Source organism: Andrographis paniculata, unplaced genomic scaffold, assembly GCF_009805555.1.
Source record: "Andrographis paniculata isolate CXL003 unplaced genomic scaffold, ASM980555v1 Contig80END, whole genome shotgun sequence".
Classification (NCBI taxonomy): Eukaryota; Viridiplantae; Streptophyta; class Magnoliopsida; order Lamiales; family Acanthaceae; genus Andrographis; species Andrographis paniculata.
Genome location: NW_026137618.1, coordinates 5,277,541 through 5,302,440, shown reverse-complemented (window position 1 = coordinate 5,302,440; position 24,900 = coordinate 5,277,541). Strand labels below are relative to the sequence as shown.

General features: G+C 31.3%; 3 protein-coding genes across 3 annotated transcripts; all 3 read right to left on the bottom strand.

Annotated features, from left to right (window-relative positions):
- Window positions 1–1,602: 1,602 nt before the first annotated feature.
- Window positions 1,603–3,372, bottom strand: LOC127241038 (uncharacterized acetyltransferase At3g50280-like). Its single transcript, XM_051259919.1, has one exon. It carries the CDS (start codon window positions 3,283–3,285, stop codon window positions 1,933–1,935), a length of 1,353 nt encoding a protein of 450 aa, XP_051115876.1. The 5' UTR covers window positions 3,286–3,372; the 3' UTR covers window positions 1,603–1,932.
- An 11,094-nt stretch (window positions 3,373–14,466) lies between these two features.
- Window positions 14,467–15,548, bottom strand: LOC127241005 (protein ENHANCED PSEUDOMONAS SUSCEPTIBILITY 1-like). Its single transcript, XM_051259881.1, is given in 3 exon segments — window positions 14,467–14,684; window positions 14,687–14,700; window positions 14,983–15,548. Coding segments are annotated over 3 exon segments (798 nt in total).
- Window positions 15,549–20,817: 5,269 nt separating this feature from the next.
- Window positions 20,818–22,382, bottom strand: LOC127241032 (protein ENHANCED PSEUDOMONAS SUSCEPTIBILITY 1-like). Its single transcript, XM_051259910.1, has one exon. It carries the CDS (start codon window positions 22,345–22,347, stop codon window positions 21,016–21,018), a length of 1,332 nt encoding a protein of 443 aa, XP_051115867.1. The 5' UTR covers window positions 22,348–22,382; the 3' UTR covers window positions 20,818–21,015.
- Window positions 22,383–24,900: the final 2,518 nt, after the last annotated feature.

The window sequence follows — 24,900 nt, the reverse complement described above, 5'->3', positions numbered from 1 at the left end:
CTTAATCTTAATTTAAAATTATTTTTATTAAATAATTATTTTCACTAATACATTCATAATTATTTACTAATTATATTTCTCCTAAATTCTTGTATCTACAATAAACTGGACACCTTATCGGGACTGAGGGAATATGATTTTAATATATTTAAGGAGCTTAAGTATCCTTATATATAGCTTATTGCATATTAGTTGTTATGCATTTATTATATTTTATTTATATAATTATGCTCAAAAAATAAAATTTTTTATTTTAAATATAAAATATGTAGATGTGTTTATTAATACTTCATATTATTGACTTATTCATGTCATGTTAAATAAGACATTAAGTAAATAAATATCAGTAAAAATTATATTGATGTTAACATCATCAATTAATATAATTTATCATTACATAGTACATAAATAACTTTTATTTATATTCTAAAATCAATCATATATATGGGAAGAACCATCTTCCCCTTCACATTAGTCTAGCCTTTTTCATTTATCAATCATATCTTTCCTTTCAATATCTACTTGAATCCCGATAAGTTTCGTTTCGAATAAATTTATTATTATAAAATATTTTCTTTAAATAAAATTGATAAATTATATCGTAGTCTTAGCGAATAATATTATTTTTATATGGGTAATATAGCATATGTCGATGTTTTCAAAATATATTACACTGTTGATGAATACAACATATAATGTAACAATTCATATTATATACTCATGTAGACTACTATGACTAGACGGCCGCGCTTTTTCAAGCATTGTAGTTTCATACAAATTTTATTGTGAGTTTGCTCATATATAAGAGTTTTCTGTTCGGATTCAAATGTAAAAAATGTTGAAAAATAATCGTGAGCGCGTGCAATATATCTAGTATTGCTGCAATAAGGAGGGATTACATAAAAATAGTAAAATTCGGAGAACATCGTTGTTCCATCGCATGATAAAATGATAACTTACTATTAATTTTATCATTTAATTAATAGTATTTTAGGCGAAATTAATAATATTATACAATAATCAATTCTAGTTAACATTGGATTATCTTATCATAGGATTCATTAAAATAATACATGTATTATAATTATATCTTACAAAGTAAATGCACCTTGAATGTATTAATTAGTACGATTTTTTAAAAATAATTTAAATACTAATATGAATATAACACGAATGAAATATAAAAAAATTATATGCTTGAAAATAATAACATAACATGGAAATCCGCAGTTGTTGCCAAACTAGGCCGTGGACCTGAAGGCGCAAGATTTGAACCCCTGACCTCACACACACAAGTTCACTCTCCACGCCACCAAATCATCATTTACGGGCCATATTGATTAGCTCTGATCAGCATATGGATAACAACATATTCTTTTTTTTTTTTTTTTTAATTTAATCGGAGATAACTGTTGAAATATTATTTCATTTTTCAGGTGTTATTTAAATAAGAGTTTACTAGAATCACTAGTAGACTAAGTCAGAGTTTGTTATTAAATTTGTTGAGAGTCTTTTGGAGTCTGTTAACCATTTGAAAATTTTCTAGACTAAGCCTATATATATAGGCTCCAGTATGCTTTAATAAATACAATTTTGGCAGCAATTTATTCTCATCTTAATATTATCTCCCAATTTTTTTTCAACAATAACAACATATTAAAGCTAACACAACAATGTACGGCTAATCAACACAGTATTGATTAGCCCTGATCAGCATTTGAATGCCGTCATTTTTTTTTTTTGATCGGATAACAGATCCTTTAATACGACTTATGGCTAATCAACAAACTATTGATTAGCTCCAAAAAGCTAACACAACAACGTACGGCTAATCGACACAATATTGATTAGCCCTAACCAGCATCTGAATGCCGCCATTTTAATATCTTAATTACACACAACACGCGCGTTATTTTAATAACAACGAAATAATTAAATGGTTACCGCTCCCATGAGCTCAACATCGTCTTCCATGGCTATCATAGTCTCCGGCGACAAGCAAACTTCCACGTCGACGCTGCCATCTTGAGCCGCCGGAAGAATCGTCACCTTCCCATCAAACTTTTGCCTTCCGCCGGTCATGGAAGCAACCGATTTTCCGCATCCAAAATCGCAGCTACGGATATCAAAGAAGCGCGGTGAACCGGTGATGAGAAATTTCACGGACCCCTTACTCGGGATCACCGGTTTCTCGATCCAATCTTCCACGGACTTGATTATGGCTTCCCTAGTTTGTCGACCAACGAGTTCGTTGATCTTTGCGGCAACAAATTCGAGCCCGTTCTGTAGAATTTCATGCTCGGTAACCTCAATCGCATCGCGATGAACCGCATTGCCAAAATAGCCGTCCGGCAAGGGTATTCTTGATCTTGCGTCGACTAATAGAATAAACGATTGCGGCTCTTTCACATGAGTAATACTCTCCGAGTGTCGCGCGCGCACGACGCCTCGCCATAGATGAGCTGATAGAGCTTGAAATGTCGAGATTTTCATTTTTTCGTCGCAGCCGGATTTCGAGTTGGCCTTGTTTTTTAGCTCGGCTAAACTCTCTTTGCTAAAGTGAAAAACTCTTTCGAGCAAGGGCGGAGGAGGAGTGGCGTTGGCCGTTGGATTTTGATCGAACGGTGGAATACGGATCGGATGATTTATTTCGTCGCCAAAATTGCTCGGGAGCCAACGATCGAAAACCGGGGGCTTTGATATCGTGTCGAAGCCGCGCGCAAGTTCGGACCAGGAGTGGAAGAAGTGCCAGAAAGATATCGCGTCGGCGACGACATGATTAATTGCGCAGCTGACGAAGAAGCCATCGTCGAGCTCGGTCACTTGCACCGCCGCCAACGGCTTCCAAAGCTCCTCGCAGCTCGGAGTTTCTTTCTCCGGGAAGAACGACGCCAACACTTTCCGAGGCATGTACTCTGGCTCGACAAGATTCGCGACCGACACTCCGCGCGCGACAGCGTGAGTGAACTCAGCTCCCGCATCGTTGCAATCGATGAAATACGACTTGGCGCCGTCGTCGACGTGCGTGACGGCGCCGAGACGGCCGGAGAGCGGCGGGAAGAAATCGAGCGTCCGGGCGAGCGAATTCTTGAGGCGATCGATGAACTCTTGATTCGGACGTTCGTCGAACAGAATCCCGGCGCGATTTGATTCGTACAAAAGGTTGATAAGGTCCCATGGAGTTAGCTCCATAGTTTTCGGCACCTCCGGCGGCGGCGGCCGCGGTCGGAGTCGCGCGCCGGTCATCGGAACCAGACAGGATTGGACAACGTTGATTGTCGCCATTGGCAATAATTTTCAGAAGTACTGCATTGAATTGATCGTTCGACTTGGCTGAATATATACTATACGACAATCTGCGAATTGCATTTCGATTATTGTTTGTGGGTGGAGCTAAAAACAAATGGAGCTTTATGTTTTAGTATCTCTAGTTCGATTGATTTTATTTTTTTTAATTATTTGAATAACTTGAAGCTAATATTTTATGATAATAATTTTATTTATTTATTTATTTATTTTTTGTTATAGAACTAATAAAAATAAGTTTGTTTTATTATTTTAGCAAAAATATTTAGGGTAAATATTTTTTTGTCCAGTATATCACATTTTTTATTATTTTAGTAGATTAAATGGACTATGTCGAAAATAGTTTATAAGTAATTTTTTTTTTCACTAAAATAGTCTTTTGGTGTTGGATTCGCCATGTTCGCCACCGTTGCTGACGTAATTGACATGTCATTGTCACGTAGATGCTACGTCAGCGACGAATGAAAATTTTTTATTTTATAAAATATCTTAGTAAACTGTTTTTTTAATGTCATATATTTGACCTCCTTTATTATTTAAAGACTTTAAATGAAGCATGTTTGAAAATAGTCTCACACCTAAATTTTTTTCTCTAAACTGGTCATCCAACATGTCACTAATGCCAATAAATGTTAGACGCATGAGCACCACGTCAACAGTGGCGGATAGCGTGGTGAATTCGGCACCAGAGTACCATTTTAGTGATTTTTTATTTATTTATTTATAAGATTATTTTCATACATTATCTATTTAAAATTTTAAAATAATAAAAGGAATCAAATTACCCAAAAATAAGCCTTTTGTTTTAATATCTCTAGTTTGTTTCATTACTTTTTTACTACTATTTCTATTATTTTTTATTATTATTATACAGGATAAAAAAGCACATAGTGTAATATTAAAATTCGAAGCAAAAAGTAAATGAGTCTATTTTTTTACTACAAAAGAGTATATTTTAACGGAAAATTACTAATAATGGCAGTGTATTTTTAAGGGTGTTTGCCTGCTCTTATTTTTTGATGAAAATTATGACAAATTTTTTAATGTTTTTATTTCTATTATTTTTTAAAAGAAATAATTCAGACATGAATTGTTTTGTGTAGAAAACCAGAATTTTTGAATAGTAAAAAAAAATGGAGAAAATTTCATAAAAGATAGAATATATATATATAAGAAAGTAAGTAAAAATTGAACAAACAAAAATAGTACGTTCTTCACGTGTTTTTGTTGTATGGTTCAAACTTGATAAAAAATCAATCAATTTTAGATTCATTCAAAATAAAATTAATTAATTTTGGTCTTATTGTTAGCTTCCCAATGAAAATTGCCGACATTTAATATGGATCGAACACGATCGTATTTGATGGAATTCGATTGTACGCAAAAAAAAATAAATAATAATAATAATTAAACTTTATAAGTAACCAACATAGCCACATTGGATTTCACACGACCGTGTTCAAATCGTATTCAAATATGAATGCGACAACATGGTCATGTTGAACATGCACTACCATAAAAATGTCAATTTATCTCGAAATTTTGTCTCGGTAAAAAGTTTCGAGATAATTCTGTGTCACGGAATCATACGTTGCAGCCCTGTTTAAATACAGCGTTTTTGGAGCGAATAAGTATCAATTAGTTGTACTACTTGTTAAATGCATACTATAAAAAAAAAAAAAAAAAAAAAATCTCAATCAAATATATATTTACTTAAAACTAAAATAACTTTCATAATTAGATAAAATATATATAACAAAGTCACTTAATAATATTCTAAAAATTCATTGCCATTTTATAAAAAAATAATCATTAACATATTATTTCAAAATTCATAATAAATATTCAAAAATAATTTTAATCCATAAATTATAAATTTAAAATTAATATATATATTTACACATATGTAAGTATGATTTTAAAAAACTATTATATTTGTAAAAATTATGCAATTTGATTTTGATTTTTTTATTTTTTAACCATAATTTTTGTCAAACTACCAAAATTTGATAATTAAACTTTAAATGGTTTGTTCTTCCAACAATACTGTGTGTGTATATATATTGAAGTCAATATTATTTATTCGTATATTTTTTTTAATATATTTATTATATTAGTCTGACTTTATATGTATATTTTATCTATTGTTATATAATTAAACTTTATTTTTATTTATATATATGATTAAACTTTAAAATATAAAAAAAATATATTTTACATATATCATATGTATAAGTGTTTATCAATATTTTCTATTATTAATTTCTTTATGATATGCTAAATTTTAATAAAAATAACGCATCAACTGAATGTCAATATAAATTATATTGATGTTAAATCATTCCATAATACAAACTAATAATGTTGTGTATAATATAAATAATTCTATTTGTATATCAATATCAATCATCATATCATAAATAAATCCAAACTATAAGAAAATATCATTTTTGTAACGAAGTTTTTTCGTTCTTAAATCTATTTTTTCCGTTATTAATGATATTAGAGATGAAATTAGGAATAGAATTCTGTTAGCTATGTTAACTTTAGGAACAAAATTTCGTTACAAATATACTATTTAAATAATTGTATGATAAATATTAAAAATTATTTTATAATCTTAATTTTATATATAGTGATAAATATTACCCAAATCAAATCTTCACTACAAAAAAATAATATATTTGTAACCGAATTCCGTCCCTAAAGTTCACGTAGCTAACGTAATTCCATTACTAATTATGTCTCTAATGTCATTAGTAACGGAAAAAGTAAATTTAAAGACAAAAAAATTTTGTTACAAAAATTATTTTTTCTTGTAGTGCTTTCCAATCCAATTATATTCCAAAGGAACGCACGCGCGATCATACACAGCCGTGAGGCTTTGAGTTTTTAGAGAGTTACACGGCCATGTACTATCACACACGACTTAACTGTGACAACATGTCCATATTTTTGCTGCTACTAAAAAGTGCGCATTGAGTAAACTTTCATCCGAACTTAATACCCTGCAAATCAGACTCGACGGCCCCATGTTTTATTGTACATGACTGTGTTTTTTCAAATTCAGCTACAACATTTATTTGTTGATGTTTTAACGATAAGACTAAAATTGATTGATAATGTTTATAATGATACTAAAATTTATGTGTGTTTTTTTTTTTTTTTTTTTCATATTGGAATCAAAATTGATACATTTTGGTTATATTAGGACTACTATTCATTTTTTTCCCCTTAAATATTATTTTTTGAACACTACAAAAAAATAATATATTTGTAACCGAATTCCGTCCCTAAAGTTCACGTAGCTAACGTAATTCCATTACTAATTATGTCTCTAATGTCATTAGTAACGGAAAAAGTAAATTTAAAGACAAAAAAATTTTGTTACAAAAATTATTTTTTCTTGTAGTGGAATATTTTGAATACAAAACAATAATGAACTATTTATATCTTAAAAGATTATATACATGACATAGTATAATTTGAAAATTTTTGCACATTGAGTAAACAAAATTGGTTATATTCTTACCTCTATATGTATATATATATATATATATATATATATATAAAACTAAAAATACTAAACTCTATGGAGTTTCTTTGTATATAATCTTATGATTCTGTATAAAACTATATATTTTGCATACAAAATATTAAATCCAACGCCTATTTAATTCAAAAATTTTAATATAATTAAATACAAAAATAAATATAAAAAAAAGCCAAAATAATTACAGTATCTAAATTTATATTTTATAATGTGATGGCAAAATATAAAATAAATAATAAAATTGTCCATCGCACAAGCTTAAAACTAGTTATATATATATATATATATATGTTTGGTCTAAAATACTTTTTATTTTTATTATATACTACTATATATAGTATTGAGTTTAATACAATAAATATTAGTTGAATCAATAGTTTATATACAAAATTGCACTAAAATCAATGATTTTATAATGTGATTATATATGTTTATTGTAAATAAAATAAGTACAAAAATAATAATTATTTTGATATTTTGTTACCCAATACGTCGATGTTGAATTCAAGTAGTTGGAACATGTATAATATAGTTATGTTTGAACACTCTCAAGATATTTTGTTATACAATAGACTAGAGCCGGCGATGGGTCGATTCATGCCGGGTTTGTGTCGGGTTAAATACTTTAAACGGGTTAAATTATTCAACCCTAAACCGATTTGTTTATCATCGTGTCGAGTTCGTGTTGACCCGTTTATTATCGTGTCGGGTTCGAGTTGACTCGTGTTGACCTGTATACATAATTAAGCCGAATTTCTTTGATTCAAATTAAATAATTTTTTTTGTTATGTTGTCGTATTATGTTAATTTTTATTGGTTTGAGCGTAAATTAGGTTAAATTATTTAAAATTGAACTTAGTTTACATTAATTTATGAGAAAATTATTAAATTATGATTATTTTACATATATAATAAATATATTAATCAATATTAATATATTATAATCGAGTTGTTGTGTCGGGTTCGAGTTGAGAGCCTCAACCCTAACCCGATCCGTTTACTATCATGTCGGGTTCGTGTCAACCCGTATACATAATTAGGTTGAAATCTTTGACCCAAACCTAATTATTTCGTATCGAATTGTCGTGTTTGGTGAATTTTTGCCAACTCTACGATAGACCCACATTGAATTAAAATAGTTAAAAAATATGTACATTATAACCATGATCCAAAATGGTTGTACTTTTTTTTTTATTATTATTTTTTATCAAAAAAAAAAAAAAAAAAACCTATGTCAATGTTAAACATGTTGCAACAATATTTGAACACAGTCGTACTGACAGATGACTGTAAAATTTAATCTTTTAAGTAAATCAATGCGGATGCATTTCATCCATGTTTTCCATGTCAATAATTTCGGTTGGAAAGTTACTGGTGACACTAAAATTTAATTTTATTTTGAATGAGATTAATATTAATTGAAAATTTTTAATGAGATCAAAATTAATTAATACTCATTCGGTCGAAGATAATTATGCCATTTTGCTTAGATACACAAACTAAGAAATAATAATATTTTAATATAAAAATAAGTTTATGTGAAAAGTAAATTGAGATTATTACAGATAATTTATTAAAGAGTAGATAAAAAGTAATGTGATAAAATAAAAAAGGTAGTGACAAATTGTTATTATTTACTAAAGTAAGAATAATATAATAAAATTATAAGGGAATAAAGTTGTTTACTATAACTTGATTGTTCATAAAAATTAAAATCCGACATAATTATAACGGATGGAGGAAGTATAATTTACCGTAAAAACAAAAATAATTTTTCTCAAAATTTTACTCCCCCCCGTCTCGTCTGTTGTCGTATCCTCTTTAATGTATACACGAGAATTTAAGAGAAGTATAATTAGTAAATAATTAAGAATTTATTAGTGAAAATAATTATCGTATAATAAAAATAATTTTAAATTAAAATTTAGATAACTAATTAGTCTAATTAAAATTAGAAAAAATTATAAATTAAAATTTTTAAAATGAGATTAAAATATATAATTCTTTCCTTAAAAAAGGAAAGTAATAGAATAAGTAGGACATACGAAAATGAAAAAAATGAACACAATAAGTGGAACGAAGAGAGTAATATTTTTAAAATTAATTAATAATTGAACCCGATGTTTTATGTAAATAAAAGTAAAGTTTAATATTTCTATGTACAACCATTTGTCCATAATGCCGAAGTGTTTTGAACTAAACCCTTTGTCAAAACCTTGTAGTTCAAGTGGTGAGACATTCTTTTTTTTAAGGTTGAGTCCCAGGTTCAATACATGTGAGTATGTAACCAAAACACTAATATATATCACGCGCCCCGCCGCGCGGTGCCGCGCTCATCCACCCATATGAAATCCGCCTCCCCCTCTCTTTTTCTCCCACCTAAGTTGGACATTGCAGGTGGTCCGGTCCGTACGGGACCAGAGATAGAGACCACACAAATTCTATCCATTGCAATTCAGATTATTTCACTAAAAAAATAGTATATTTGTAACAGAATTTTGTTCCTAAAGTTCACATAGCTAACGTAATTCCATCTCTAATTCCGTCTTTAATATTATTAGTAACGGAAAAAGTGAATTTATGAACGAAAAAACCTCGTTACAAAATTGATAATTTCTTGCAGTGTTCAGAAAAAAAAAAAACTCTTGACTTTATTACATTTGTCGATACATTTCTATAGAACAAAGATGATCTTCATATGTATATATATATATATATCACTACCATAAAATATGCCCAATAAAAATAGTCACGGGATAATATTACGGACACGATTCGCAACATGGTAAGCCACGTGTCATCTAAGGAATGACTTGACGATATCGAGTATTTAAACCACTGACGCCTTCAAATCTTGCTTCCCACAAATAGTTTGTTTAGTCTAAATTACTTTGCAAACTATTATGTTTGGAAGAAAATTTAGCCTAGTTATTCCTTATAAATAATTGCTTTTATTTTTAATTTTCATATTTTTACTATATAAATATTGTTGCCCATGAAATATGTATTGGATATATTGTTACATACTTATTTAACAAAAAATTTGATCTTATCAATTTAATTTTCAAATTTATCAAAATTCTATTTTTTTAATGTGTTTGAATTTGTTTAGTACTACATGTAGGCTTCTTGAATTTTATCCATTAACCATCAACCATTTTTATTTAAAATTGATGGTGTATAGTTCAAGCTGTTGAATCCTTTGGTATACAATTCCCATGGGATGTGTGTGTGGGTGAAAAACAAACCATTTTTTTTTTTTTAAAAAAAATATTTCATTCCGACCAATTTTCTATCTTTCGTTGTAACCCGGACTCACTCGATCATTTTATTTTTTTAATACATCATAAATTTTTTTCAGTGTTATACTAATTTAATCTTTTATTTTTATGATGCCAGTAAATTTTCGCAAATAATATTTTATCATAATATCTACAATAAATTAAATTAATATGCATTAATTAAATAAATAAAAGCTAAATAGTTTATACTATGACTTTAAATAGTTATGGAGAAACTTTATGAAAATATATGTAACAATCAAGATATTGTGTTTCATTATATATGTCATATATAATATTAAATAGTAACGAAAAAGATTTAGCTAAAATTTTTGTAACGGATATTGAGGACGCTTTGGTTGTTTTTGTTGTTATTTTATCAAAAAACAAAATAAACTTATTTTTATATGACAGACAAATAAAGAATGCTAGCGTTTTTTACTTTAATAACAGAGGAAGTATCAAAATAACATAAAAAAAAAAAGTAGACATTTGTTTGGACGGCTGTTACTGTATTGACGGCACACAAAATATATATCAGCAACACCTCATGTATAAAAAAAATATAAAATCTCTTTCCGTAACATGAATACATTACGATAGTGTCACCTGTTCTTGGCGTAATATTTTCAAAAATAAAATAACTTTTTTTTTTTTTAAATTAGGTGACATCCTAATATTTCAGAGATACGACGAAACATGAGGAGATTAAATTGTGTTAGGAGGCTAGAGGAGAGAGAGAGGAAGAGAATTGCTTTTGGTTTGTGGTGTTTGAATAATGGAGTATTGTTGAATTTGATGATAAAAAAATTTGCTACCAAGCGAGTTTGTCGAACGAGTTACTTATCCACCCAATCCTAGTTAATCGAATTCAAGAAAGTTTGCGAGTCTAATCGACATCATTGTTAAAATATATTTAGAAAATATATATTATATTTATAATAGTTATCTTATTTAAGAAATTTGTAAGTTTCTTATATCATTTAGATGATTTCTATGTCATTATAAATACGAGAGAATTCTTATAATTGAAATAGAGAATTTCAATTTTATATTTTAACAATTATCAAATTCGTTGCCTAGCTACACATATGGTGGTCAAGGTACTAGTCATGTTTTTATCAAATTCTAGTGATTTATTTGAAGACCAAAGCGAGCGAGTTCGTGCATCAATTCTATGGCGAGCTAGGTTGCTTATTCGTCTAGTCATTGATTACGTCTATTTATATTGTTTTTCGCCATTAGCCCATCCTTCAGAAAGCAAGCATGTTTCTGTTTGAGCTCGAGTCTTTTATTTGTGTTCTAAATTTTAAACAGAATTTTGATGTCACGATGTTTTTAAAGAAAAATTATGTATTTTTTTTATTATAAATCATATGAAATAGTAGAAGCATTGGTTTAAAGTGCAAAACTAACAAGTTTTGCTTATGATTTTATTCAGATTGATTCAACATTCAGTGTCGAAATCTTTGTTAAAGTAGAGTGTGTTCTTTTATAGAACTTGCATTTTAAATTACCATTGTTTGATTTAATGTTCTAATCATTGTATATTTATTTATTTTTTAAATTTTTTAAATTTTTTGTTTTCAAGTGAATAAACAGAAAGGGCAATAATTGATGACAACGTGAATGGATTGGAATAGATTTATCGAAATTTATAAACAAGCTTGGAGGGTGCGTGATTGATAATGAATAATTAATTTACTCATTCCACGATAAATCGACAAGTGTAAATCCAAATGGAAAACACAGATCTTTTAGGATTTGGTACCATGTATATTTTGGAACACAATACACGCTGTATGAAGAAAATGAAAGCACATTATTACTATTTTCGTCGAGGGCGACCAAATTAGGAAATACTAACAATCAAGAAGAAGAAAATTACAACAATTACTCTTTGACTACGACAACTTCCAAATGTTGTACTACACTTTGCTTGTGTTTATCTCTTAGTTTGAAGTTATGGATCCTCCATTTCAAGCCTCAATTAAGTCATGATTAAACGACATAAATTTGTGATAGATCTGTCAAAACGGGTTAGTAGGACGAATTGATCCACAATCCACCTTAACCCGCAAATAAGCGTATTGTGTGCGGGTCCATCCGCGGCGAAGCGGATCAAAATTTCATCAGCCTAATCCAACCCACTGGCGGGTGGCGAGCTAAGCAGGCTAGCCCACGGACTTTTTAAAAATATTAAAAGAATATTAATATTATAAATATTTTCGTAATTAATATTTAAAAATAGTTAAAAATAGTTTTATTGTAGAATTTAAATAATAAATATTTTAAAATAAATAACAAATATAAAAATTCTCAATTCTAAATATTATTAATGGGTGTATTTAAAAAATTAATAATAAAAAATACATCATTTTAAAAATAAATAATAATTAATTTTATGAATTTTTAAAATTATAAAATAATAAAATGGAAGACGAACAAAACAAATGATGAAAAATCGAAACAAATAACAATGTCATGAATAACATAGTTAGAGAAGAGAAACAACCGTGTAGACAATATTGATAATTCATTTAAGTTAATGATAATATAAATTTTATTTTATTCGTCTTAACTTATTTATAATGGTATGTTTGTAATTTATAAAAAATTAAAATATATTCTTATACTAATATTTGATTAGTCTTATTATAATTTTTTAATATGACAGTAAAAAAGATAAAAAAATATATTTAGTTAGACGAGTGAGTATTAATTATTATATTTACTTGACCTGCGGGCTAATCCACCCTCAACCTGCGGCTAATGCGGGTTGGCCCATTTAGGCCCGCATTTCAACGGGCTTAAAAAATCACAACCGAACCTTCCTTAACAGTAAGACGGGGCGGGCCAACTCGGGCTCAACCCATTTTGATGTCTCTAATTTGTAAGCTTATGAATCTTCTATTTTAAGCCACCATTAAACCATGATTAAGCCACATAAATTGGTTATTATTTTTTTTCTGATCGGACACATAAATTGGTTATTAACTATCAGTGGATTGGATGCTGAATTGAATCATGTTGAAATATGCTGAATACCTTCAAATATCATTATACTTTAATTATATTAATTATATAATTTAATGGTATAAATTAAGGTATTATATTTAAAGCATTCGGCATGATTCAGTACAATCCAATTCAATATCTGATTCATCCTCTATTATTATTATTATTATTATTATTATTATTATTATTATTTCTTTCTTGACAAATAATGATTATGTTGAAAAAGAATTACTCAATAGAGATTCTTCCATGGGCTAATACTTATAATTTTACCTATGTCCCTAATCGCAGTCAACTTTAGTAGGAGTTGGGTGAGCAATTGCTCGAGCTCTTAATTAAAAGAAGACTCGTACTTTTAAAATATTATCCTATTATTATTATTATTATTATTACTAAATTTTAAAATTTTAAATTAAATTATAAATTATAGTTTATAGTTTTTTGTTTTCTGAATTATCTAATTCAATTTTAATTATATATATTTTTTCTATATTTTCTTTCTAACACCTCATTTTTCCAAATCTAATTTTCGCCTAAATCTATCTCGTTCACATTTTACCATGCCGCGCCCACCCACCTAGATCAAACCTGCCATTTTTTCTCTTTCTCCCTCCCTCAGCCTTCTCATTTTTTAAACCTTCGAACACCACCATGAAACGCTGCCGATACACCTCACATCTTCTCCTGAATCGACACCGCCGGATCACCGTCATCAACCTCTTATCCAGCTCACACCAACGTTAGTGATATTGTTTTGAAAATAGATTTAACAGTGTATTTATAAGGTCTAAAATATGTCTTTTGCTCAGGGTCTCGAAAAAGTTCGCCAATCCCTAATCTTGCAACCTTGGTGTAATAGTAGTTATGATAAATAACGCAATAATAGAAACAAAAGCAATATGGGATACAAAAATTACAATTTTTAGGAAGGTGTAAGATATAAATTATTAGCACAAAATTTGTAAGACAAGAGCTATAATTTGGATATATGTAAAGATATATTGTGAAATTTTCTCTAAATTGATTATTAAATGTGATATATAATTTTCTATTATTTAAAATGACTATTGGGATTTATTCAACATGAACAAATAAACACAATTGCAAGTACTAATATCCCCATGGGATCCTCTATCCCAGAACTAAACCTTATTCCTCTATCCGCACACATATAATGTGTATACATACACATGTATATATATAATATATATACATGTATATATGCATATATACTATGTATGTGAGGATAGGGGATAGGGAGTATTAATGGGACAGAAGATACGATCCGACTAATATCATTACTATCATTCAAATGGTTATAGCTTCCTTGAACTCAACATCATCCTCCAAGGCCTTCATCGCCGCCGGCGACAAGCAAACTTCGACGTCGATGCCTCCGCGCTGAGCTGCCGGATAAACTGTCACCTTCCCGTCGTGCTTTTCCTTTCCGCCGGTCCTGCAGGCAACCGGTTTCCCGAATCCAAAATCGCAGCCATAGACCTCAAAGCGCGGTGAACCAACAACAATAAATTTCGACGTCCCCTTTCTGACTACACGGGTTTCTCGACCCAATCTTCCATGGCCTTGATCACGACTTCCCCCGTCTGTCGAGTAACCAATTCGTTGATCTTCCTGGCGACGAATTCTAACCCGTTGTTTAGAAGTTCATGCTCGGTAAGCACGGTCCAAGGGACATGAATCATGTTACCAAAATAGCCATTCGGCAACGGCAATTTTGGTCGTGCATCGACCAATAGAATAAACGGTTGCGGCTCTTTTGAAGTAGTAATACTTCCCGAATGTCGCGAGCATGTTACGCCTCACCATAAATGAGCTGATAGAGCTTGAAATGTGGAGAATTTCGCGCCGCATCCGGATTCCGAGCCGGCCTTGATTTTCAGCTTGTCTAAACTTTCTTTGCTGAAGTGGAAAACTCTTTTGAGCATGGGCGGACGAGGAGCTTCCGTGGCCGTTGGATTTCGATCAATCCGTGGAACACGGATCCGACTATTTTTATCAAGAACCTTGCTCGGGGACCAACGATCAAAAAAAGGGGCTTTCGATATTGTGTCCAAGCCGCGGGCTATTTCGGACCAGGAGTTGAAGAAGTGCCAAAAGGACCCTCCGTCAGCAACGACATGATTAATGGCACAGCTGACGAAGAATCCGTCGTCGAGCTCGGTCACTTGCGCCACCAACAAAGGCTTCAAAAGCTCTTCGCAGTTAAGTGTTTCTTTTTTCGGGAAGAACGACGACACTATCGGAGGCACATATTTGGGCTCGACAACATCTGACACAGACACTCCACGTGCAACGGCATGTATGAATTCAGCTCCGGCATCGTTGCAATCAATGAAGTAAGACTCGGTGCCCTCGTTGCCGTCATGCATAAGGACGCAAAGGCGACCTGAGAGAGGCGGAAAAAAAATCGAGTGTCCCGGAGAGTGAATTCTTGAGACTATCGATGAATTCGCCGCCGGGTAAGCCGTTGAACAGAATCCCTTCCCTGACCGGGTCGCGCCGAAGTTGGACAAGATCCCATCCGTTTAGCTCCACCGTTATTGGGATAGCCGGCTGTCGGAGATCCGCGCCAGCCATCCCGACAAGACAAGATGATATCATGTCAACTGAACTCGCCATTTGAAATTAAAATTAGGTATAGATCTACCAGGAGTCGATCCTTTGCAAGTAAAGTTTATACAAAATGACATATATACTCAGTAATGTGTGCTATTTATATATATATATATATACACACATACATATATGAATAAAACTGCGTAAATATTTTAAGTTATGTTACAAAGGTAGCATTGAATGAATATTAAAGATGTAATCTTTGTATTTATATATAGTCCTACCTCCTAGTTCCGTCCGGCTCCAAAGGGTCTCATTTACTTTTTGCGTGTTGATATTTGAATATTAATTATTATATCAAAACGTAGTACAAATTAAGAAAAAATTATAAAATTACTTTCATTAGTGTCTTATAACACTAGTAGAAGAACATTTGTAAAAAAAATTATACAAATATAAAAATATTTTTAATATTAAGTACAATGATGCAAAAGATAAATGTGTAATAAATATAGCCCAGACCAGGTGTTAATTGATGCAATCAATCGACATATCACATATATAAAGACATACAATATATATATATTTGTATAACACAACATAGACTGTATTATAAAATATCATATATTAATTATAATATTACATATGTTGTATCATAAATATGTAATGATAATATATAATATATGTTGAATGTCTTTATATGATATGTTAACCCAATCAAATCAGCATATCGGGTCACCACCGGATCCGTAGCCAATAAATATTTATCAATGCTATGCATATTATTTGTTATTTTGTTGTTACTTTAAATACCTATGAATGGTAATAAAAAAATTGTGGTTATTTTCGTTACATATGATATGACTTTAAAAAGCCACTGACAATTAATAATTAAAATGTTGCAAATATTTTTGTTATTTATGCCGCAACTTAAATTAGTCACGAAAAAATTTCGTGACAATATTTGTGACAAAATATTAAAAAAATACATATAATAGAAATATATTGGATATTTTTCATTACATAAACCGTTATTTCAAATAGTCACCGAAAGTTATTTGTAATTTTTTTGCAAATATTACCTACGGAATAGTCAAAATAAAAAGTTGTGACATAAATGTGCCACGAATTGTTCTTCATAACTTTTAATTATTACAAATTAAAATCTGCGATAAATTTACTCAACTATTCAACTTCTTTTTTGTAGTAGTGAGAACCAATGAATAAACATAAAGGGAAATCTAAAGATGATGACTTGAATGGATTGGAATAGATTTATCCAAACAAATAAACAAGCTTGGAGGGGGAAGTGATTGAGGATGAAATTGATTTAATGAATTAATGAATTTACTCTTTTGTTCCATGATTGACATGTGTAAATCCAAATAGAAAAGGCTAAATTATACAAAATTCACTCGTGGTTTCACAAAATTATGCAAAATCCCTTTGTACTTTCAGAATTGCTTCAAACTTTCTCGTGGTTTCATAAACTTTGAGTCTAACCCTTCGGTCGTCCTTATTTAACGGTGTTTGACATGCACGACGCTTCAAACTGCGAATGAATTTCAGAATACTAATTTCTAAACTTCTAAACTTATAAATATATTCATTTCTCTAGTAGTTAGCCTAAAAAAACATTAAAAAAAAGTTAAAACTAGAGAAAAATAAATATTTATGAGTATATTTATTGTTTATTAAAGTTAAATAATAAATATAACGAGTATATTTGTAATTTTAAAGGTTTAGAAATGTAGATTCTAAAACTTATTTGCATTGTGGATGTGTGCAGGTCAAAGACTGTTAAATAAAGACGGCCGAAGAGGTTAGATGCGATTTTTAAAATATGAAAGATTTAACGCAATTTCGTAAAACTACATATAAATTTTGTATGCAATTTAGCCAATAAAAAATACAAATCTTTCAGGTTTTTATAGAAGATTCTGCTAAGGGCCCATACCAAGATTTTACAGATGGTCTGTCGAGTGGCGAAACCAAAATTTTAATTAAGGGTGGGCTTGTTTCTTGAATAACATTGTTACTCATCAAATAAAAAAGCCCAAAACTCGGGCAAGTCGAAGAGCCCGTAGGCTCAACGGATCAGGTGGAAGGAGAGCAGATTGAGTAAAAGCACATAAATGGAGAAGGACCATAATTTCAAACGTGTGATGACTTATGAAAGTGCGTAAAAGTGCGAGAGTTAGAAAACTCGGGTGGTAAAAATTTGTGTGATAACTTATGAAAGTGCGTAAAAGTGCGAGAGTTAGAGAACTTGGGTTGTAAAAATTTGGAGGCTTGGAATTATAGCTAGCAAGAATAAATACAAAAACTGCATCGAGTAAGGCACGAAAAATAAGTACTTGGGTTTTAAAATTAGGCCCAAATAATTATAGGGCTTGACCAGCATGGCACGATTGAAAATCCGGGACATACATGGGCCTGTGCGAACCAGGCCCGACAAGATTTATAGAATAATCAAAATTAAGTCCGAACAGTTATTTATAGGATCGAGCCAGCCCGACACAGTTGAATATCTGGCCAGGTCATACCTAATTAAGCCTCTGCTAACCAGGCCCGGCACGATTTATAGAATAAGTTTTTTATTTAAATATTTTTAAATATATAAGTAAATCAAAAAATAATTATATAGTTAATGTAAAATTTTAGATCGGAAGAAAAAAAATTGAGTCGATTCGTAATTGTCATCTCTACCTGAAATCAGAAGAGCATCACCTATCTTTTATGACGTGAGAATACGCAACTTTTATTTTTCGAAGATTTGAACTCATAATCACATAGTCACGAGTCCACCTCACACCACTCGGCAATCCCTCACGGAACTACTTTTATTGCTTTCTTATTTTTTCTTCTTCTTGTTATGTTTTTGCATCATTTCAGCTCAACTAATTAAATTCCATTGTTTTGTATTTTGCTATTTGCAATTTCTAGTTCAGCCCTTTTTATTTTGTATCGACACCGACCGACCAACCGAGTAGGCCTGATTTTTTTTATGACAACAAAATGAATAATACTTCTAAGAATAATACATTCAAAAGCTAGCCAATCCCAATTGAGAAGAAATTATTGTTGGTTTTTTTTTTTTTTTTTAGATTATTATTATAATGGGATGAACTTTTATTATTGAACAAGATGATGGTGAGAATTGGATTAGTTTACAAAGTTTGAGGCATATATATAGATTAAAATAAACTCGTAATCAAAGTCTCATAATCTTGTTATTAAATTTTGAATTTGAATTTTGAATTCGAAATTTCAAATTCAAAAATTCAAATCTAATAATTTATTTTACAGTTATTCAACATGGTCAACAATTATGATGCACACCTACTCTACACTGCCTTATATAAAGTAAGCATATATATATATATATATATATATGTAAATACATAGGATAGCAACCCTAGCCTACAACTTTATGTTCATTAGTTTGCCACGTGATGATATGTTGTTTTGGCATTCTCCAGCCAACAGCAAGTGAAAAATACTCTCTACACCCTTAAGTTGTCTCGATTACTTTTATTATAATAAAAATGATACATTGAATTAAGATAGGGAGAGAATTTAACATTTATTTAATAATTTATTTATTTTATAGCTTGGAAATTTGCGACCGCTATTAAATATATATGCTTTGCGTAAATCTCCGGCTAGACCTAATAGCTTCAAACGAGTTCAGTTACCCTATCCCAATGTATTGTGCTTACTAATCACCATCCGCCATGTGTATGTTTAAAATTAAAAAATTATGAAAAATTAATAAAATACAAAATTTAAATACACGTGGTGGATGGTGATTGATCGGTATTGGAGGAGCACAATACATTGAGGGTAGGTAAATGAACCCCTCCAGGCAACTGGTTTTCCATATCCAAAATCGCACCTATAGACCTCAAAGCGCGGCGAACCAACAGCGATAAATTTCGTCGTCCCCTTTCTAAGTATCGCGGGTTTCTCGACCCAAACTTCTATGGTATTGAACACGGCTTCCCTTGTCTGTCGAGTAACCAATTCTTTGATCTTCCCGGCAACAAATTCTAACCCGTTGTGTAGAAGTTCATGCTCGGTAAGCACCATCCAAGTGGCATGAATCACGTTACCAAAATAGCCATTCGGCAATGGCAATTTTGGCCTTGCATCAGCCAATAGAATAAACGGTTGCGGCTCTTTTGAAGTAGTAAATGTTGAAGACTCCTGTTTGCGAATAAATATTAATTACTGTGTTTCTCTAACAATTCAAACTTTTAGATGAGACGGTCATTCTGCATCCGACATGGTACCACCATATGTGTTGGGGATTCCTGTTTGCATATGCGCCACCTCAACATTTTTTAAAATGAAAAAAATAAAAAATTGGAGATATATCCCATTTTAATTAGGACACATGGTATATGCATATTATATATACATATATATAAAAATTATTTTGTTAATTTATATTAAATATATTATTATATTTTAATTTTTAATACTTTTATAATTCATAAAAATATTTATTTTATAAAATAACACCAATATTGAATATATTTTATTAATTTAAATTTATAATATATACATATAAATATTAATTAAATTTATTTAAAAAATTAACAATAACAAAATAACTTCATAATAAAATTAAAAATAAATTAAAATTAAACTTAATTAAATAATAAATTATATATTTTTTTAATCCACAAATTATTAATAAATCATAAAATTGAAAAAAAAATTTAATTAATTACAAATAAAAATATGACAACAAAAATTAAATTTAAAAAGTTGGAATGAGTATAAAATATTAAAAGAAAAAATCTCCACCGATGTAGCAGAAAGAAAAAATAAGTAAAAAAATAGTGAAGATATCAAGATGATCTCACAAGAACATAACCAAAGATACAATATAGTCAAATCATTGTAAATAAAAGGTGAGACATTTCTCATTTGAGGGCCAAATCTTATGTTCGATTTCAAGTCGTGAGTGTGTGCTTGAGTTTGAGGAAATTTCCGATGTGTATGATACAAAAAAAAAAAAAAAAAAAAAAAAAAAAAAAACAAACAAAAAACACAATACAATACAAACAAAAATATAACATCAACACGGCTCAGGTCAACTGTCACACATGGTTCGTCTAGTATGACTTGCTTGTCGGGCCTAGTTTGCAGGATATTAGGTTCGATCGAAGTTTATCCAATGCGCACTTTCGAGTAGCGGCAGCAGTTTCCCACGTCGTTAAAAAAAAATATATATATAACATCAACGATTGACAAGCAAAATGGTTCAAATCAAATGGTCACGGCTTCCATGAACTCGACGTCATCCTCCAAGGCCTTCATCGCCGCCGGCGACAAGCAAACTTCGACATCGATGCCGCCGGTTTGAGCCGCCGGATAAACCGTCACCCTCCCGTCGAACTTCTGCTTTCCGCCGCTCCTCCAGGCGACCGGTTTTCCGTATCCAAAATCGCAGCTATAGACCTCAAAGCGCGGCGAACCAACAATGACAAATTTCACCGACCCCTTTCTATTGATCACCGGTTTCTCGACCCAATCTTCCACAAACTTGATCACGGCTTCCCTCGTCTGTCGACTAACCAATTCGTTGATCTTCCCGGCGACAAATTCTAGCCCGTTGTGTAGAAGTTCATGCTTGGTAAGCACCGCGAAAGTGGGATGAATCACGTTGCCAAAATAGCTATCCGGCAACGGCACTTTTGCTCTTGCGTCGACCAGTAGAATAAACAGTTGCGGCTCTTCTGAAATAATATTTTCTGAATGTCGTGAGAGTGTGACGCCTCGCCATAAATGAGATGCTAGAGCTTGAAACGTTGAAATTTTCGCGGCGCATCCGGATTCCGGGCTCGCCTTATTTTTTAGCTCGGCTAAACTCTCTTTGCTGAAGTGGAAAACTCTTTCGATCAAGGGCGGAGGAGGAGCTGCTGCGGCCGTTGGATTTTTATCTGACGGTGGAACACGGATCCGACTATTTTCATCAACAAACTTTCTCGGGAACCAACGATCAAAAACCGGGGCTTTCGATATCGTGTCGAAGCCACGGGCAATTTCCGACCACGAATTGAAGAAGTGCCAAAAAGACGCCCCGTCGGCGACGGCATGATTAATCGTGCAGCCGATAAAGAATCCATCGTCGAGCTCGGTCACTTGCACGGCCAGCAAAGGCTTCCAAAGCTCTTCGCAGTTCAAAGTTTCTTTCATCGGGAAGAAAGACGACGACACTATCCGAGGCACGTATTTGGGCTCGACAACATCGGACACGGACACTCCACGTGCAACGGCATGTATGAATTCAGCTCCGGCATTGTTGCAATCGATGAAGTAAGACTCGGTGCCATCATCGACGTCATTTCTAACGACGCAAAGGCGGCCCGAGAGCTGCGGAAAGAAATCGAGTGTGCAGGAGAGTGAATTTTTGAGATGATCGATGAAGTCGCCGCCGGGGCTGCCGGTGAATAGAATCCCTTCCCGGATAGGGTCGCGCCAAAGTTGGACCAGATCCCATACGGTTAGCTCCACGGTTGTCGGGATCGCCGGTCGCCGGAGATCTGCGCCGGCGATGCCAAGAAGACAAGACGATATCACATCAACAGAACTCGCCATTCAAAATTTAAAAAAAAGTTCAGATCTACCACCAATCGATCCTTTACGATTGAAGCTTATGCACAATGACATTTACATATGTACTTACCAAACCCGTGACATTATATTATATTATATTATTATTATTATTATTATTATTATTATTATTTGATATCGTGGGCATGACAGTATATTACTTATTTATATATAACGTGAGTTGACCGAAGCACAAATGAGTTGAATAGTTACCGTATTAAATGACCATCTCATCTAGGTTCTGTTCTAATTTTTTAAAGGCTCGGGATAAAATAAAAATAGTGACTTCTAAATATATATAAATAATATTTTTTATTTATAGTAAAATTTTAAATAATTAAATAAAATATTTTTCCTAATATTTTTAGATGAAAGATAGTATTAAAAAAATTTCAAAAATTTGTAACTCTATGAATTAGAATCTACTTTACCACTGCAAAATAACCTAGGACCATAAAATTACAATATTTTTTTAATTTCAAGTAAATCAAATAAATTATATATATAATAACTATAAGTATATAACATAAATATTTGACTGACCCCTTCTATGAACTCTAGGTGAGTGTCTCTCTTAGGTGAGAATACAATAACACTTATACATATTTGAACAATATATATGTAGCTGCCTTCTTTATTTTATTTTATTTTTTATTTATTTATTTATTTTTTTTGAGATGAGAATTTGACGTGGTTATTTTTTTTAGGTCACATTAAGTAAATAATTAAGCCATAAATTTATTTCATAAAATTGTATTGTCTTACCTTAAATTCTGCATAAAATACTTTTTATTTAGGGTGTGTTTGTTAGGGGATTGGATTTTAAATACACTATTTATCTTTTTTTTTTTTTTTTTCAAAAACATTAAATCAAACACATATTTTTTATTTTTTATATTATATTAAAAATTAATATTACATTCAAAACATCACACCAATACCTATTTATATCGTATCATATAACTGTTTAAACTCAAAATTTTTATTATTCAAATCCCAACTCAACATCCAAACCCCCAAACAAACATTTTAAGTTATTACAGAAATTGAAAATCAAGAAGGATCAAGAAATCACACCAAAATACAATTTTTTGACCCAGTTCAATCAAAATAGCGGCAAGTCGGGTACTTTTACTAGTTTTTCAGATGTGGATTGTAGAGAGAATATATAAATATATATAAAAGTGTAAGTCAAAATCGTAATACGCAGCGAAATAAAATTATTTGGACGATACTCGAGGGTTGGCTGTACAATACCTTTCAGATTCCAACTTTGACTTCACAACGCTAACATTAAGCAAATTTGTTTTATATTAAATACAACTAAAATTTAGGCAAATCAACATAAAATGCACATATGGTTTATAAAACTTGTACGAACCTCTTCTGTTTAGAAATTGTGTCATACGATGTCTATGGACACTCGAACCAAAGGGTCGCGATCCCGCCAGGGTGAACTAACCACAAAAACCCGTCCTATGGCAACTTGGTTGAATTGAGAGAAGCTATGTTCAGAGTTCCAAATTCAACGATGGCAATTAACTTCTTTATAGCTTTAAAAATCCTACATAAAATCCCTTTTTCCACCATTAATTCAGAGTATTTGTGCTAAACGGGCCCTAACTTGTAATTCAGAAATTCAAGTTACCATTAACTAATAATAAAAAATGGATTATATGCAGAATTTTTGAAACATAACTACTTAAACAATAGGAAATTCCGTACAATTTTCTCATAAACCATATGTAGATTTATACTAATTTACCTAAAATTTATAAGATAACCTTATATAAATAAAGAATTTGAAATAATATGGATTTTTAAATTTGAGTATTTACGTGATGTGGGTCAAGTCATTTAATTTTGCACTTTTTTTTTTTTTTTTTTTTTTCTGCCAGATCTGATGATCTGTTTCGAAGACTACAATATATAATAAAGTATTTGAAATAGTATTGTTCTTAAATACGTGCATATGCGTGATTGGGTCAATGCTTTAAATAAATTTGCAATTCATTTGGTGTTTGGTTCTCATTCAATATTTCTACTGCTCAATACAATGCTTAAACTGTTTTTTTAGTCCGTAACTGAATCCTCTTGTTATTTTAATCCCGTAAATGGAGCATGTAGCAAACTAGTCCCATAAGTAAAAATTTTTCGCTGTTTTAGTCCTCCGGCGCTGGAGACGCCTGCGTGGCTCACCGGAGGTGACGTGTCAGCCAGGCGTCCCGCCAGGTCAGCGACACCTGGCGGACACGTGAATTTATTTATTTTTTTAATTTTTTTTAATTTTTTTAATTGGACCAAATAAAATTAAAAATAAGTTTTAAAAAAAATTAAAAATAAAATAAAAAACCCACGTGTCCGCCAGGTCAGCGCACCTCCGGCAAGCCACGCGGGCGTTTCCGGCGCCGGAGAACTAAAACAACGAAATTTTTTTACTATGAGACTAGTTTGCGACATGCTCTACTCACGAGACTAAAATAATAAAAGGTCCAGTTAATGGACTAAAAAATCAGTTTACCCCAATATAATATATAT

Coding starts and splice junctions, on each gene's coding strand:
- LOC127241038 (XM_051259919.1), bottom strand. CDS start 3,285: ATGGCGACAATCAACGTTGTCCAATCCTGTCTGGTTCCGATGACCGGC.
- LOC127241032 (XM_051259910.1), bottom strand. CDS start 22,347: ATGGCGAGTTCTGTTGATGTGATATCGTCTTGTCTTCTTGGCATCGCC.